Source organism: Drosophila persimilis, unplaced genomic scaffold (assembly GCF_003286085.1).
Source record: "Drosophila persimilis strain 14011-0111.01,24,50 unplaced genomic scaffold, DperRS2 tig00000124-arrow-pilon, whole genome shotgun sequence".
NCBI lineage: Eukaryota > Metazoa > Arthropoda > Insecta > Diptera > Drosophilidae > Drosophila > Drosophila persimilis.
This window is the reverse complement of record NW_020825294.1, coordinates 1,113,770-1,129,617: the sequence shown is the minus strand read 5'-3', so window position 1 is coordinate 1,129,617 and position 15,848 is coordinate 1,113,770. Positions and strand designations below refer to the sequence as shown.

The 15,848-nt window shown below is 33.7% G+C and overlaps 3 protein-coding genes across 8 annotated transcripts; 1 reads left to right on the top strand and 2 right to left on the bottom strand.

Annotated features, from left to right (window-relative positions):
• Nucleotides 1-5,281: 5,281 nt before the first annotated feature.
• LOC6593544 (sodium/hydrogen exchanger 6) lies at nucleotides 5,282-11,956 on the bottom strand. 6 transcript variants are annotated; one of them, XR_003408595.1, is made up of 15 exons: nucleotides 11,381-11,956; nucleotides 10,221-10,345; nucleotides 9,970-10,158; nucleotides 9,617-9,906; nucleotides 9,419-9,560; nucleotides 9,017-9,325; nucleotides 8,842-8,953; nucleotides 8,626-8,779; nucleotides 8,504-8,555; nucleotides 8,105-8,140; nucleotides 7,663-7,874; nucleotides 7,497-7,605; nucleotides 7,283-7,426; nucleotides 6,190-6,534; nucleotides 5,793-5,996 (listed from the first exon to the last, which is right to left on the bottom strand). XR_003408595.1 is itself a non-coding variant. In XM_026987503.1 (13 exons), the coding sequence occupies exons 1-13, from the start codon at nucleotides 11,724-11,726 to the stop codon at nucleotides 5,430-5,432; spliced, it is 2,262 nt and encodes a 753-aa protein (XP_026843304.1). In that variant the 5' UTR covers nucleotides 11,727-11,956; the 3' UTR covers nucleotides 5,282-5,429. The 6 variants fall into 6 exon arrangements, 5 of the variants coding, with proteins under 5 accessions (XP_026843304.1, XP_026843306.1, XP_026843307.1 ...); XM_026987503.1 differs by lacking the exons at nucleotides 5,793-5,996; nucleotides 6,190-6,534; nucleotides 8,105-8,140 and adding an exon at nucleotides 5,282-5,507; XM_026987505.1 differs by lacking the exons at nucleotides 5,793-5,996; nucleotides 6,190-6,534; nucleotides 8,105-8,140 and adding an exon at nucleotides 5,282-5,507 and having other exon boundaries at nucleotides 7,663-7,856.
• A 274-nt stretch (nucleotides 11,957-12,230) lies between these two features.
• Nucleotides 12,231-13,624, top strand: LOC6593545 (acyl-coenzyme A thioesterase 9, mitochondrial). Its single transcript, XM_002019099.2, has 3 exons — nucleotides 12,231-12,322; nucleotides 12,386-12,628; nucleotides 12,687-13,624. The coding sequence occupies exons 1-3, from the start codon at nucleotides 12,241-12,243 to the stop codon at nucleotides 13,592-13,594; spliced, it is 1,233 nt and encodes a 410-aa protein (XP_002019135.1). The 5' UTR covers nucleotides 12,231-12,240; the 3' UTR covers nucleotides 13,595-13,624.
• Nucleotides 13,625-13,874: 250 nt separating this feature from the next.
• On the bottom strand, nucleotides 13,875-15,265 carry LOC6593546 (ubiquitin conjugation factor E4 A). The gene is made up of 2 exons (XM_002019100.2): nucleotides 14,836-15,265; nucleotides 13,875-14,506 (listed from the first exon to the last, which is right to left on the bottom strand). Exons 1-2 carry the CDS (start codon nucleotides 15,263-15,265, stop codon nucleotides 13,875-13,877), a joined length of 1,062 nt encoding a protein of 353 aa, XP_002019136.2.
• Between the last annotated feature and the right edge of the window lie 583 nt (nucleotides 15,266-15,848).

The window sequence follows — 15,848 nt, the reverse complement described above, 5'->3', positions numbered from 1 at the left end:
TTTAGTTTTCTCGAATCTTCAATATTGTGAATGCCACAGATTTTCGTCCTTTGTGGGGGCGGAAGGGGATGGGGCGAAATTTTCAAATATACGCGTAATAATGACATGTTACAGAAATCTGGATACAAAATGTCGATGCTCTAGCTCTTATAGTCTTTGAGCACTAGGCGCTCATAGGGACGGACAGACGGACGACTCGGCTATTGCTGCTGATCAAGAATATATGTACATACATATATACTACTTTATGGGGTCGGAAACAATTTCTTCTGGACGTTATACACATCCTGTTTCACTACAAATCTAATATACCAATATACTCATTTTGAGTATTGGGTATAATAATAATTATTATAATAATATAATTATTACTTTTGATTTTTATTGAATAATTATTATTCTTGATTTTTATTGAATAATTGTTATTATAATTGTTATTCTTGATTTTATTGAATAATTGTTATTCTTGATTTTTATTTAATAATTGTTATTATAACTGTTATTCTTGATTTTTATTGAATAATTGTTATTATAATTGTTATTCTTGATTTTTATTGAATAATTGTTATTATAACTGTTATTCTTGATTTTTTTTGAATAATTGTTATTATAATTGTTATTCTTGATTTTTATTTAATAATTGTTATTATAACTGTTATTCTTGATTTTTATTGAATAATTGTTATTATAATTGTTATTCTTGATTTTTATTGAATAATTGTTATTATAATTGTTATTCTTGATTTTTATTGAATAATTGTTATTATATCTGTTATTCTTGATTTTTATTGAATAATTGTTCTAATAATTGTTATTATAATTGTTATTCTTGACTTTTATTGAATAATTGTTATTATAATTGTTATTCTTGATTTTTATTGAATAATTGTTATAATAATTGTTATTATAATTGTTATTCTTGATTTTTATTGAATAATTGTTATTATAATTGTTATTCTTGATTTTTATTGAATTCTTGATTTTTTTTTTAATAATTGTTATAATAATTGTTATTATAATTGTTATTCTTGATTTTTATTGAATAATTGTTATTATAATTGTTATTCTTGATTTTTATTGAATAATTGTTATAATAATTGTTATTATAACTGTTATTATAATTGTTATTATAATTGTTATTATAATTGTTATTCTTGATTTTTATTGAATAATTGTTATTATAATTGTTATTCTTGATTTTTATTGAATAATTGTTATAATAATTGTTATTATAATTGTTATTATAATTGTTATTCTTGATTTTTATTGAATAATTGTTATTATAATTGTTATTCTTGATTTTTATTGAATAATTGTTATAATAATTGTTATTATAATTGTTATTCTTGATTTTTATTGAATAATTGTTATTATAATTGTTATTCTTGACTTTTATTGAATAATTGTTATTATAATTGTTATTCTTGACTTTTATTGAATAATTGTTATTATAATTGTTATTCTTGATTTTTATTGAATAATTGTTATTATAATTGTTATTCTTGATTTTTATTGAATAATTGTTATTATAACTGTTATTCTTGATTTTTATTGAATAATTGTTATTATAACTGCTATTCTTGATTTTTTTTAAATAATTGTTATTATAATTGTTATTCTTGATTTTTATTGAATAATTGTTATTATAATTGTTATTCTTGACTTTTATTGAATAATTGTTATTATAATTGTTATTCTTGATTTTTATTGAATAATTGTTATTATAATTGTTATTCTTGATTTTTATTGAATAATTGTTATAATAATTGTTATTATAATTGTTATTATAATTTTTATTATAATTGTTATTCTTGATTTTTATTGAATAATTGTTATTATAATTGTTATTCTTGATTTTTATTGAATAATTGTTATAATAATTGTTATTATAATTGTTATTCTTGATTTTTATTGAATAATTGTTATTATAATTGTTATTCTTGATTTTTATTGAATAATTGTTATAATAATTGTTATTATAATTGTTATTCTTGATTTTTATTGAATAATTGTTATTATAATTGTTATTCTTGACTTTTATTGAATAATTGTTATTATAATTGTTATTCTTGACTTTTATTGAATAATTGTTATTATAATTGTTATTCTTGATTTTTATTGAATAATTGTTATTATAATTGTTATTCTTGATTTTTATTGAATAATTTTTATTATAACTGTTATTCTTGATTTTTATTGAATAATTGTTATTATAACTGTTATTCTTGATTTTTTTAAAATAATTGTTATTCTTGATTTTTATTGAATAATTGTTATTATAATTGTTATTCTTGATTTTTATTGAATAATTGTTATTCTTGATTTTTATTGAATAATTGTTATTATAATTGTTATTCTTGATTTTTATTGAATAATTGTTATTATAACTGTTATTCTTGATTTTTATTGAATAATTGTTATTATAACTGTTATTCTTGATTTTTTTTAAATAATTGTTATTATAATTGTTATTCTTGATTTTTATTGAATAATTGTTATAATAATTGTTATTATAATTGTTATTCTTGACTTTTATTAAATAATTGTTATTATAATTGTTATTTTTGACTTTTATTGAATAATTGTTATTATAACTGTTATTCTTGATTTTTTATTGAATAATTGTTATTATAACTGTTATTCTTGATTTTTTTTAAATAATTGTTATTATAATTGTTATTCTTGATTTTTATTGAATAATTGTTATTATAATTGTTATTCTTGATTTTTATTGAATAATTGTTATTATAATTGTTATTCTTGATTTTTATTGAATAATTTTTATAATAATTGTTATTATAATTGTTATTCTTGATTTTTATTGAATAATTGTTATTATAATTGTTATTCTTGATTTTTATTGAATAATTGTTATAATAATTGTTATTATAATTGTTATTCTTGACTTTTATTGAATAATTGTTATAATAATTGTTATTATAATTGTTATTCTTGACTTTTATTGAATAATTGTTATTATAATTGTTATTCTTGATTTTTATTGAATAATTGTTATAATAATTGTTATTCTTGATTTTTATTGAATAATTGTTATTATAATTGTTATTCTTGATTTTTATTGAATAATTGTTATTATAATTGTTATTCTTGATTTTTATTGAATAATTATTATTATAATTGTTATTCTTGATTTTTATTGAATAATTGTTATTATAATTGTTATTCTTGATTTTTATTGAATAATTGTTATAATACTTGTTATAATAATTGTTATTATAATTGTTATTCTTGACTTTTATTGAATAATTGTTATTATAATTGTTATTCTTGATTTTTATAGAATAATTGTTATTATAACTGTTATTCTTGATTTTTATTGAATAATTGTTATTATAACTGTTATTCTTGATTTTTATTGAATAATTGTTATTATAATTGTTATTCTTGATTTTTATTGAATAATTTTTATAATAATTGTTATTATAATTGTTATTCTTGATTTTTATTGAATAATTGTTATTATAATTGTTATTCTTGATTTTTATTGAATAATTGTTATAATAATTGTTATAATAATTGTTATTATAATTGTTATTCTTGATTTTTATTGAATAATTGTTATTATAATTGTTATTCTTGATTTTTATTGAATAATTGTTATAATAATTGTTATTATAATTGTTATTCTTGATTTTTATTGAATAATTGTTATTCTTGATTTTTATTGAATAATTGTTATTATAATTGTTATTCTTGATTTTTATTGAATAATTGTTATTATAATTGTTATTCTTGATTTTTATTGAATAATTGTTATAATAATTGTTATTATAATTGTTATTCTTGACTTTTATTGAATAATTGTTATTATAATTGTTATTCTTGATTTTTATTGAATAATTGTTATAATAATTGTTATTCTTGATTTTTATTGAATAATTGTTATTATAATTGTTATTCTTGACTTTTATTGAATAATTGTTATTATAATTGTTATTCTTGACTTTTATTGAATAATTGTTATTATAATTGTTATTCTTGATTTTTATTGAATAATTGTTATTCTTGATTTTTATTGAATAATTGTTATTATAACTGTTATTCTTGATTTTTATTGAATAATTGTTATTATAACTGTTATTCTTGATTTTTTTAAAATAATTGTTATTATAATTGTTATTCTTGATTTTTATTGAATAATTGTTATTATAATTGTTATTCTGGATTTTTATTGAATAATTGTTATTCTTGATTTTTATTGAATAATTGTTATTATAACTGTTATTCTTGATTTTTATTGAAGAATTGTTATTATAACTGTTATTCTTGATTTTTTTAAAATAATTGTTATTCTTGATTTTTATTGAATAATTGTTATTATAATTGTTATTCTTGATTTTTATTGAATAATTGTTATAATAATTGTTATTATAATTGTTATTCTTGACTTTTATTGAATAATTGTTATTATAATTGTTATTCTTGATTTTTATTGAATAATTGTTATAATAATTGTTATTCTTGATTTTTATTGAATAATTGTTATTATAATTGTTATTCTTGATTTTTATTGAATAATTGTTATTATAATTGTTATTCTTGATTTTTATTGAATAATTATTATTATAATTGTTATTCTTGATTTTTATTGAATAATTGTTATTATAATTGTTATTCTTGATTTTTATTGAATAATTGTTATAATAATTGTTATTCTTGACTTTTATTGAATAATTGTTATTATAATTGTTATTCTTGATTTTTATAGAATAATTGTTATTATAACTGTTATTCTTGATTTTTATTGAATAATTGTTATTATAACTGTTATTCTTGATTTTTATTGAATAATTGTTATTATAATTGTTATTCTTGATTTTTATTGAATAATTATTATTATAACAATTCAAATTATTTGAAAATGAATGAGTTACAAGTGACAGTGCAAATTTAATAAATCAATGATCAAATATCAAGATCAGGGATTGGAAACCATATTCCTCGATTTGATATTACTAGCTGTTTTCTTTTGAGATGTACAATAGGGATGGGAGAAGCACAAAGATGAACAATCAGTTTCTATACATTCAACATTTATTCAAAATTAGAAAATGCATATTTTGTATATGTATTTTTTTTTATTGATTTTCGACTTAAAAATTAACAGCACAACAATTAATATATTCAGAGAGCTTCGCTTTAATTTAAATACAGTATATGTATATAATAATAAGTTTTTTTCGTAGAAATTAATTATGAACCAAAAACGTCAATTAAAATAGATCAGCAACTCGATCAACATTTAAGTTTAAAAATAAAACTGAATGCCCAAATATCAGTTGTCGAAAATATATACATACACTAGTTATTGTTTGCGGAATCGAAAAAGCTTTTCCTATAATTTTATTTTGTGTAAAAGACTCGCATTTCAAAAATCAAACACGACTGTTTTAAATCGCGGTTTTTTTTTATAATTTTTTCCCATAAAATCCTAAAAGTCGGACTCTCGTTGACACCGGACTTTGAACGTGCTCCAGAATCTCCATCTAGACACATATTTATTCGAAGTTGAGTATTATTAAGGGTTTGCACATTTTATAATAAAATGTTGCAGCGATTTCAAGTAAATAAAAAGAGAAGAAATATGTTCATGAGTATTCATATAAGGAATCACTATCCAAGTGCAGTGCGAACTTTTTATTCGTATACAGATTATAGTATGGCAAAACTAAGTCATATAGTCATATATTAAAAGAATAGAAAATCATAGACGGTCTGCTATAGAGATTCAGCTGAAAGGCCCTCACAGATATCAAATCTTAACACAAAAATTTCTTGATAAATTAACAAACTTTGTGTGTGTTTTATTCTTGTTTAAAACTAGGGTTCCGAATCACAACATTTCGTAAAAGAGCATAAACTGAAGAGTAATTAACTAATTTGTACATGTTTGCAATGAGACCCGATTACAATAAATAACAACCAAAGAAACGAAAAACTTATATATAAACATTTCGATGATCATCGCCTGGGGCCTGTCGAAAATAATAATCAAAACCGAAAATGTACGATCATAAAAATCATAATTATTTTGTTTGTTTTTGTTTGTGGAAATGAAATCCTACAAATAAGCGGGCATCAAAGCAGTGAATGGATGAAGTATATCTTCTCATACGATAATTAAATGAGGAAAGGAAACAAAGTTAAGTTGCAAAAATCTGTACTTACATGGTTAGTCGCGTGTTAGAATCTAAGAAATTCGATTACGAGAAATAAATACAGAAATTAAAAGTTTAAGATACCAAAGAACATTTGATCAGTTGCTGTGAGCTATAGGAAGCCTTTGTTAAACGGTTATAGAGTAGATTTATATCATGGACAGACAGACATGGTTTATCGGCTAGGAAAAGTAGACAAAATAAAAAACAAAACAGACTAAGAATAGCATAGAATAAATAGTAAGTAAATTATAGGAAGAAAGTTGTTCTTTCGAGATCTCCAATTTTACATGAAATTATTCGTGACAAGAGTGAGTTCGTTTGCAATGCGATTGGATTCATTCAATTGGATTGTCTTTTAATTTAAACATTTTTAATTCGTATTTAGGTTTCATTTATAGCGTTTCAGTTTTGGGGATCAGATTGATGCGTTTATTGTAGATGATTGATTGGTCGTAGATGGTAGATTGTTAGAGCAAACCAAAGTGAAATATATTGATAAACGAGAGAGAGAGTCCACATGAGTTGGTTAGATGATGGTTTGGTTTGGTTCGAAGGAAAGACAGAAAGAAAGAAAGATGCCGCAGAAATGAGAAATAAGTAAATTAATATTCATCGCTGTGAAGAGTTGTTACATTTTTCAAGTTAAGTAGTATATTTTTGGTTAGCATGCATTAAACAGTAGTTAACAGTCAGAAATCAATATATACAACGTACAATTTAAGACTAGATCAAAAGTATCAACAATACATAGTATAGGAAGGCAGGTAGGCAGAAAGATCAGATCCCTTTATCGCTTCTTCCCTTCCTTTTTTTGCACCACAAAATCAACAAATTATATTTCAACATAAAAAGTATTCAACAAAAACATAAATCACATTTTAATCGTTTGCTAAGTAGTAAGTACTCTGTTGTCAGATTCGTTTGGTTTGAGGTTGAGGTTGATTTTGATTTGTTTGGTATTTGGCTTCTGGTTAGTGGTTCACTTGCTATGGCTATTGTTAGTCTTTGGTGGTGGGGTGCTTCTCATACTCATTCACTCATTGAATATTGCGGTAGCTAGCCAGTAGGTTGTGAGTATCGCCCGTGTAATGGATACTTACGCGACTTAATGAGTTGCGCCGCCCCAACGGGGCACCAGCTGCAACTGCAGCTCCGGCCAGGCCATCCTGGCTGAGACCATTCCCAGTATCGTTGTCTATGCATATATCCGAGTCGGAGTCAACGCGCCTGAACTCGCTGCCATCCTGCAAAATGAAATGTTTTCAGTATGGTATTTTCTGATAAATACAATATATATTTGTTATAGCCACTCACCTGTGTTAGCTGCTGCGTGGTGGTGAGCAGCCTGGCAATGGGATTACAGCAAACGGGCAGCGTCTCCAGCAGCGTGGGCCGCGAATGCGTCAGCAGGGGCTTCATGTACCTAAATTGTGATTGATTTCGATTATAGGGGACTACTATAGCCATAAAAATCACTCACTTCGTGTCGAAGCTACCCCAGATCCTGGCCAGTATGGCTTTCTCGTGACTATTGCGACGACGTCCGCCGTTGACGCTGCCGCCTGTGCTGCCCAGACTTCCATTCGGCCCGTCCACGGGCGTGTCCACATTGGACTCCGTGCCGCCGCCAGACAAACGCATTTTGCCACGACCTCCGCCACCGCTTTCCACGTCCTGCAAATAACCATCAGACTGACGAAAGAATTCCATCAAATGGGATTAGCACTACGTTCGATAAAGGACAAAGAAATATCAACACTAACGAGGATACCAAACAAAATCAAAACACAAAAGGCAACAAATACACGGGGACCTGCCAACATTTATGGGTTTAAATAGTTGATGGCAGCTACAAAGGCAAACAAAAAAAAATCGAAACTGAAGAAAACGAAAGTGTATTGAATGAGATATTCCAAACGTACCGTCTGCGGATGTGAATTGTCCATGGAATTGTATACCTTTTATTCAACGGATGGTTAAATGTTGTGATAATTGCGCAGAAATGTACAAACAACAAAAATTATGAGTTAAACACTATGTCCAGTTAAGAAATGGGGGAGTTAAACCAAAATTTGGCATACTGGTTAGAGATTTTTAAGATCTGATCTAATTGTATTTCCCAATGAATGTTTATAAGTTTAGAAGAGTTTTCTCTGAAGATAAATAACAGTTTGATTGCGTAGATTTATTCTGGATTGGGAATTGTTGTCTTTAAAGAAGAAAGTTCCCCCTTTTAAGTAATATCCAAACGGATATTTGTTTAAATTACAATAAGCTTAACGATTTTGTAAATCAAACAAATGCTATCCATTGCTACTCACACTGTGCACTTGGTAATTATTTAATTGTTCAGTCTCATCGTCAACGCCAACACTGCAATCACGAGAAAGACATAAATTAATGCTCAAATATTGATTTGTTGGAAGGGAAGGAAAATACTCACGGTATTTTCAACCAATTGAGCAGAAAATTGGCTGCCCCGCCCTGTATAATGACCGTAAAGATGACAATCAACGATGTGGCTGTCAACATGGTCTGTCGTGCATCCGAAACCGTATTCCGTATGGCCAAGGCAAAAGACATGGCACCACGTAAGCCTACATACGCAAGGAATAACATTAATATGGTTTAGATCTTGAGTATTTTTCCATAGACTTGCCCGCAAAGAAGAGCAAATGCTGGAAATTGGATGAGATTTTTGGCTTCCGCCTGATGTTGAGCAACCAGGACAAGGGATACACATTCACGGCCCGTCCCAAGGCCGCGCAGATCTACATAAATCAAAAGAATTTTCCATTACAAAGAGATGTCACAGGAAAATTCAATAGACTCACGAAAGCGGTAATGATGAAACCAGCATCAAAGTGATGTTTGGGGAACGTGAACATCGACACGCCAATGTAGGAGAAGATAAAGTTCTCGGCCAGAAAATTAAGCAACTCAAAGATCTGTTTGGTGCGTTGCCGTGAATCCTCGGACAGATTGTTGTACGTGTAGTGCGCCTGACAGATGCCGCAGAAAAGAACGGCCACCACACCCGTCAGCTCTGTGGCCTCGGCGAGCAGAAAGGTGCTGTAGCTCATCAGCACAAAGAGCGCAGACTCCAGGAGGGGGAAGTCGCGTACGCGCGTAAACTTGGTCAAGTGTGGCAGGAGTTAAGGAAGCAATCGGTTAATCAGTTAATATATGGTGGAAAGAGAATTAAAATTATCTAAATTATTGTTTAAAAAGGATATCAAAGCCGTAAAACAGCCCATGGCTGCACCAATCAGCAGCGACAGGAAGAATATGGAAAAGAAATCGCTCATTGCACGCAAAAAAGCTGTGGTCTCAAACTCCCCCGTATTGGAGTAATGTTCGCCATAATTTTGAATAGCTCTGCAAAGAGTGTAAAAGCATTATTTGATGCCTAACTTTTTAGTTGGTTGTTTTACCCGCTGAGGACAATGGCCACCGCATCGTTCAACACAGATTCGCCCAGAACTAGCGCATAGAGATTAACATCGACCCGAAGATCATTGAATATGGCTAGAATGGTGAGCGGATCTGTGGGCGAAATGAGGGCTCCAAAATAGAGAGTGTCCAGGAATGTGAAACTGCTACTCAAGTACTTTGGCATCAGTTTCACACAGCCGTACATGAAGCCGCCAATGAGAAAGGCCGACAATGTGGTACCCACAATGGCAAATGTCAGTATGGCACCCAAATTACGAAAGAAATATTTCTGCAAAGATATAAAACCTTTAGTGTCGCTTAGCAACATCGAATCAGTCGCAAAAAGTAAAACCTTCTTCAAGCTGTAGCCCGCATAGAATATAATTGGCGGTAGGATAATGTTAAAGAACACCTCCGGATCGAAGGTGGCCTTTAAATCAATTTCATTCTCATCCACATCGTAGACCTGGCCACGGAACACATACGCGTACGTCTTAATGCCCTCCGGCAGCTTTGTCCCGTTCGTCTGATTAACGGGATACTAAAATGGATAGAAACACTACAATTTTATCAGCGTAGAGAGAGACAATGAGAAGGGCTTACCTTAAACCAAAGCGTATCAGGAGGCAGCTTATCGCTGTACGATGGTGTACCCTGGGGCTCTACCTGTATGTGGACCAGAGGAGTGGAGTTGCCCGCATATCGTATAATGGCACCCACAATCAAGCCTAAAATAAAGATAAAATAGGGTTTAAAAAGTACATATTTTTTTTTATGGACAGCCTGACCTATCACAAAAGCGAGAGTGACTAATCAAAAGTCTGCCTGATAAGAATACTACCCTATACATACATATGTTCTCCAGCACAGTACAAACAGCAGCCGTTTCTTATCGGCGGAGAACCCACGCTCAACAAGTGCTCAGGCGCGGCAACCTCTTATCATCGTAATGATGACTGTTTTTAACAAATTTGCACGCGGAATTTCTAGTTTAAACTCATATTTTATAAGGGTGGGGAAAGAACGTTGAAAATTTAGATAGGACCGAAGACCGAATAATAGCTTTCGCTCCCGGGTCTGGGCAGGGCGTAGGCGGCAGTTTACTCGCTCTTTAACAATCATTTTTTATGAAGACATACTCTAGTACGTGTGTGTCTGGGTTTTGTTATTGTCGCTCTAACCCGTTTTATTGAATTGTTTCATTAGCTTCAATTAGCTCGATGAAATCTTGTTTCAATACAAAAATGTTTAGGATTGAGAAAGTACTCGGGGGCCCTGCTCTTTGGTCGTGGTGTGCGATGGTGTGCTGGTGGCAAATCGAATGAGAAATAAAATATGTATATTCTGCGGAAAACCCCAATCCAATGATAATGCATGACTAAACACGACAAGGTCACGTGCGCGTGTATAAATAAATAAATAAGAAATTCTGTTTTCATTGCGTTTTCGCTCTATCCATCAAACGTATTGTCTGTTTGTCTGTAAGTTGGGTCTAGCTGGGGATTTTACTTTACTTTGGGCCCCATTAATTAATGCCGCCTGCCTGCCTGCCATATGCACGTAATGGCACGACTACGGTGCACACAAAAGCGTAATTACGAACGACAAACGACAAAGAGGTGGCAATGAAAGCTCCGTCGTTGCATATGGGTGTGAGTGGGGATACAGACAGACAGATAGACAGATACAAACAGGTGACGGACACACATCTAAAATAGTTCTGGAAGGAGCCCGTTCTAGTCAACCGTCCCCCACTGACTCACCGTAGATGACGGCTAGGCCGGTCTCGTGCAGCCAGGAGACGCGATGGTGTTTGAACAGCCAAATGGTGAGGACTGTTAGCGCCAGGAGGAACACAAAGACCAGCAGATCGAGGCTTTGGATGCGATGGTTCAACGTGGCCTTCGCATCAAGCGCAATGTCCGTGTCCGTGGCACTGCAGCCGGTGGTCATTGTTGCTACCACGGCAACGAGTAGGAACATATTTCTCGCGCAATCCTGTGGCCGGGATGATGTGTGGTGAATGGGATGATGACGAAGGTCGTCAGTTGTTTTCCCAGCGGTCTGCGATGCCATTTCTATTTCTGTAACATCATTGCACTTGGACATTTTGTGACGCAGCTGCTTGCACAGCGCCGAGAAAACCGAAATCGATTTTCACGTTACGACGTTGGCCCCGCGGCTGTAATTGATTTCGCGCACAACACAAACACCAATCGTGCGAGGGGAAAGGGGCTTGGAGCAGGGGTTTTGCGACAGGCCACGCTTAGGCCAGGCCGCAATTGAATATCTGTCTCTATTATGTGCTATTTATTAGCAATTTATTCTTAAATCAACTCTAATACATTTAAATTTTTTGCACTCTCTACGTAAAAAACAACCGTATGCTACTTGCAGTGTGCCCGTGACCAGTGTGTGAGAAAACGACAAAGTTTCTCCACAGCTGTTTGAGTCATTTCGATACATGGCGCAATCATCGATAAGCACCGCGGGAGTTAAACGTTCAATTTAAACAATTTTTTTGTTCATATTATATCAACATCGAAACTAAACTCAAGAATTTCTTTTGTATAGAGATTTTGAAATGAATTTTCTTTCTCGTTGCGCCAAGTCCGTTGGCGCCATGCGCGTTCGGGGACCGAGGGGACTGCGGTTTCTGTTTCAAGACTGCGGTGACGACCATTCCTCGGGAACCATGGCTGAAAGTAAGCACCGACAGATCTGCCGGTCTTCATTTGCACCACTATTTTAATTCCTGAGTCTTACAGTCACCGAGAAGATCAAAGAGCAGGTTGGGGTAGAGATGGGTTATCACACGATCCCCAAATGCCGAGCAGGCTTGCTCAAGTACCATCCGAAGCTGGAGGATTTGCCAGAGCGCAGCATGAAGGACTCGTACAGAACGGCCGTCCTGCCGCTGGGCTCCGATGTGAAAGTGCGTGAGCGTCATGTCAATTATCTGGGAATGGTGCGAGGGGGGCGCCTAATCGAAGAGATGGACATGCTTGCTAGTAAGTAAACTCCTTCTTGGTACGCATACTTCAGCTGATTTACGCACGATTTACGCAGTATGGATATGCCATTGTCATGTTAAGCTACCGTCACTGCCGAGGAACACCCCTCTGCCGTATACATTCGTCACACTGCTGGTGGACAGCGTGGAGTTGCTGGTCCAGGCCAAGGCGGACATAGATCTGATGCTGTCGGGTCACGTTTCCTGGACGGGCACCAGTTCCATGGAGATTTCCATCAATGTGCGACAGCAAGAACAGACCATCGCCAAAGGCATCTTTCTGATGGTGGCACGTAATGCCACCAATACCGGCCCTGCTCCCGTCAATCCATTAAAGCCGACCATGGAGCAGGAAAAGATCTATTGGGAGGCGGCCAAAGAGCGGAAAAAAAAGAAAACCACGCCCTCCACCTGCTTGGATAAAACGCCGCTCACCGAACCGGAACAGAAGCTCATGTACGAGCTGTTCATGCGCACTAGGGGCACGGATATACTATGGGAAAGGTCGAATGTGGAGAAACCAGACTTTAGCTGGATTTCGAACACCCAGCGGTCCACAGTGTTGCTGCCCTTTCCAGAGAATCGCAACAACCACAACACCATCTACGGTGGGTACATTATGCGGAATGCTGTCGAGATTTGCTATATAACTGCCAGCTTCTATGCCGGACGAAGACCCGTGTGGCAGTACCTATCGGATGTGGCCTTTTTCCAGCCCGTTCACGTCACTTCCATTCTCAAGCTGACGGCCTATGTAGTCTACACCTCCGATAAGCATATGCAACTAATGGCTGTGGCAAATGTTCTCGATGCCAACAGCTTTTCGGAGGTGCAGACCAATGCCTTCCATCTCACGTATTTGAGCGAGCACAAGGTGAAAGAGGTCCTGCCACACAGCTACCAGGAGACAGTGTGGCACATTATCGGTCGTCGGCATTTTCAGGCCTTCCAGAACAGAAAGTAGCGAAAGTCCAATCAGTTCTTGGGATTATAGAAACATTTATGCAACCGAAACAGAGTAAATAAAATTAGAGCGAATAAGAATAAAATTTCAAGAACTCTAACTGTACACAGATTTACATACACAAAGAATGTATGAGCAAAATGGAATTATCCTAATGGAAAATATATGTAAAATTGACTATAGCCCGATCCTGTCCTGTCCTGACCTCTCCTGTCCCCTTTTCCCCTGGAGCGAGCGCACTCTTTGGTTGTGCCTGCACAATTATATAGATAGTATTCGCTCAGCTCTTGGAGCGTGCCGCACTACGCTTGCCCTCGATCCATTGGTCGATCTTCAGCTTGAGGGCTTCATTGGACTTGACCTTGTCCATGGTTAGGGGCTCACGGTTGAAGGGATCTGTCTGATCGCTCAGCAAGTGGCGGGCGATGGTGGACCGGTCGACGGTGACCTTGGAGCTGGGCAGAATGACGGGATCGGTCATCAGGCTGGATATAATCGGATCCAAGTACTCCTCTGGGGCATCGGCCAGCAACTCTTGCTCCTCCTTGTACTGATCCCCCATTTTCTTGACCTTGGCCGCAAACTCGGACATGTCGCCGATCAACTGGCCCCCGCCGATCCTTATGAGAATGTTCTCGGCGAAGCCAAAGAGCTGGTCGCTGTAGGAGCGACCGTCCTGGGAGACTGCCAGACAGAAGCTGTCGTCGGTGCTTAGATTGATGTAGATGTGCGAGATTTCCAGCACCGTTTGGGCCGGCTCAAAGTCGAACTCCTTCTTGTCCTTTACCTTGAAGCGCTCCTTGCGCGGTCCAACCAAATGCAACAGAAAGTAGTTCAGCATGGCCGCAATGCGGTCTACCATACTGTTGTGGCAGAATATACTTTTGATCTCCGTGGTGAGGATATTTAAAACTAGAGAAATATTGAAATAATATGGTTGAATAATAATATGAATCATCTGAAATGTAAAAACAAAACAAAACATACCCCTTTGGAGTAAGTTTGAATTGTTCTTCATGCTTCAGTCTCTCCTCTGTCTTTAGTCTTTGCGCTAAATACGAAAATGCATTGTCCCGGCATTGAGTTTGGTATCGGGGGTTTCTCGTTTTGATCCTGAATATATACCGGCTTGCTGCTGTATTCGCAATCCACTTTCTTCACCTTCGCGATTGGTGCTTCATCAGTACTCGTTCGTTTTGGTACTTCGACTTTTGTAAAGGAATAATCTTTCCCGGAATTACCGGTAAAATCCTCTGCTGGTCGAGATTTTTTGCACCTCGGTTTTCTTGCATTTGGAGTGGAGTTTGCCATTGGAGTAGCTACCCGAATCATCGACGGATTTTCAATGTCCCAGTCTCTATCCGGCTGCGCTCCGTCGCTCTGTAATATCTCTATATCGGAGATATTAGGAGCAGCACTTGAGCTCGTGCTACCTGACTCATTTAAGGGAGCGCTCGTGCTCCCCAGGACACTTGAGGTGTTAAGGCTCGTGCCCTTTTCACTCTCATAAATGCGAGCCAATTCCACATTGGCCTTGCATCTCTGCAGTATGGCCTTTGCCTTTTCGACGGGTCCTTTCGCTTCAAGCACAGCTAAGTCTGCTTCAGCGCGTTTTAAAAATGCCTCTGCCAACGGCAAAGAGTCCACTTGGTCGTTTCGTAGCTTTTCCATTTTTTCACTTTTTTCGCTGAGGTTTTCACTGAGCACAATGGAGTAAAACACGAATAAAAAATATAAACACCAGAAAAATACGTTACTCACAAATTTGCACTTGTTTGTTTATATGTTTATAAACGCATGACGCTATTAACCCCTGTGTGTGCAACATTAAACCATTACAATGTAACATAAAAAATATTATTGTATATCACATATTTATATACTAATTTCATATACAGGATCAAATATTTTTCATGCGCCCACATATTCACCCTGATTTATATATTCTCAAAGAAATGTGGACAAAGTTATATAGTCTATTAAGAAGTATATTTGTTGTGTCAGTCTTAGAGGGTTAATTAAAAACACCTTGTTCGCTATCGAAAGCATATTGTAAAATTGTTGCCAAAACGTGATCAATTCGTAGTTGCTCAGTGAACAAGTGAAGAAAAGTGAATAAGTGATTATATATCTCGTTTTGCCCAAAATTCGTAGTTGCCCAGTAGGTTCACAAGTGAAGAAAAGTTTGAAAATGGATGCAATACGGTTTTTTTTTTGCACTTCATCCAAACTTTTTGGATAGGCAAGCAGAAAT

Coding starts and splice junctions, on each gene's coding strand:
- LOC6593544 (XM_026987503.1), bottom strand. CDS start 11,726: ATGTCCAAGTGCAATGATGTTACAGAAATAGAAATGGCATCGCAGACC. Junction 8,780..8,841: donor GCATTTGCTCTTCTTTGCGG/GCAAGTCTATGG, acceptor TTGCGTATGTAG/GCTTACGTGGTGCCATGTCT. Junction 7,427..7,496: donor CCACGCAGCAGCTAACACAG/GTGAGTGGCTAT, acceptor TTCATTTTGCAG/GATGGCAGCGAGTTCAGGCG.
- LOC6593545 (XM_002019099.2), top strand. CDS start 12,241: ATGCGCGTTCGGGGACCGAGGGGACTGCGGTTTCTGTTTCAAGACTGC. Junction 12,323..12,385: donor CTCGGGAACCATGGCTGAAA/GTAAGCACCGAC, acceptor TGAGTCTTACAG/TCACCGAGAAGATCAAAGAG. Junction 12,629..12,686: donor AGAGATGGACATGCTTGCTA/GTAAGTAAACTC, acceptor CGATTTACGCAG/TATGGATATGCCATTGTCAT.
- LOC6593546 (XM_002019100.2), bottom strand. CDS start 15,265: ATGGAAAAGCTACGAAACGACCAAGTGGACTCTTTGCCGTTGGCAGAG. Junction 14,507..14,835: donor ACCAGCAGAGGATTTTACCG/GTAATTCCGGGA, acceptor ATATTTCTCTAG/TTTTAAATATCCTCACCACG.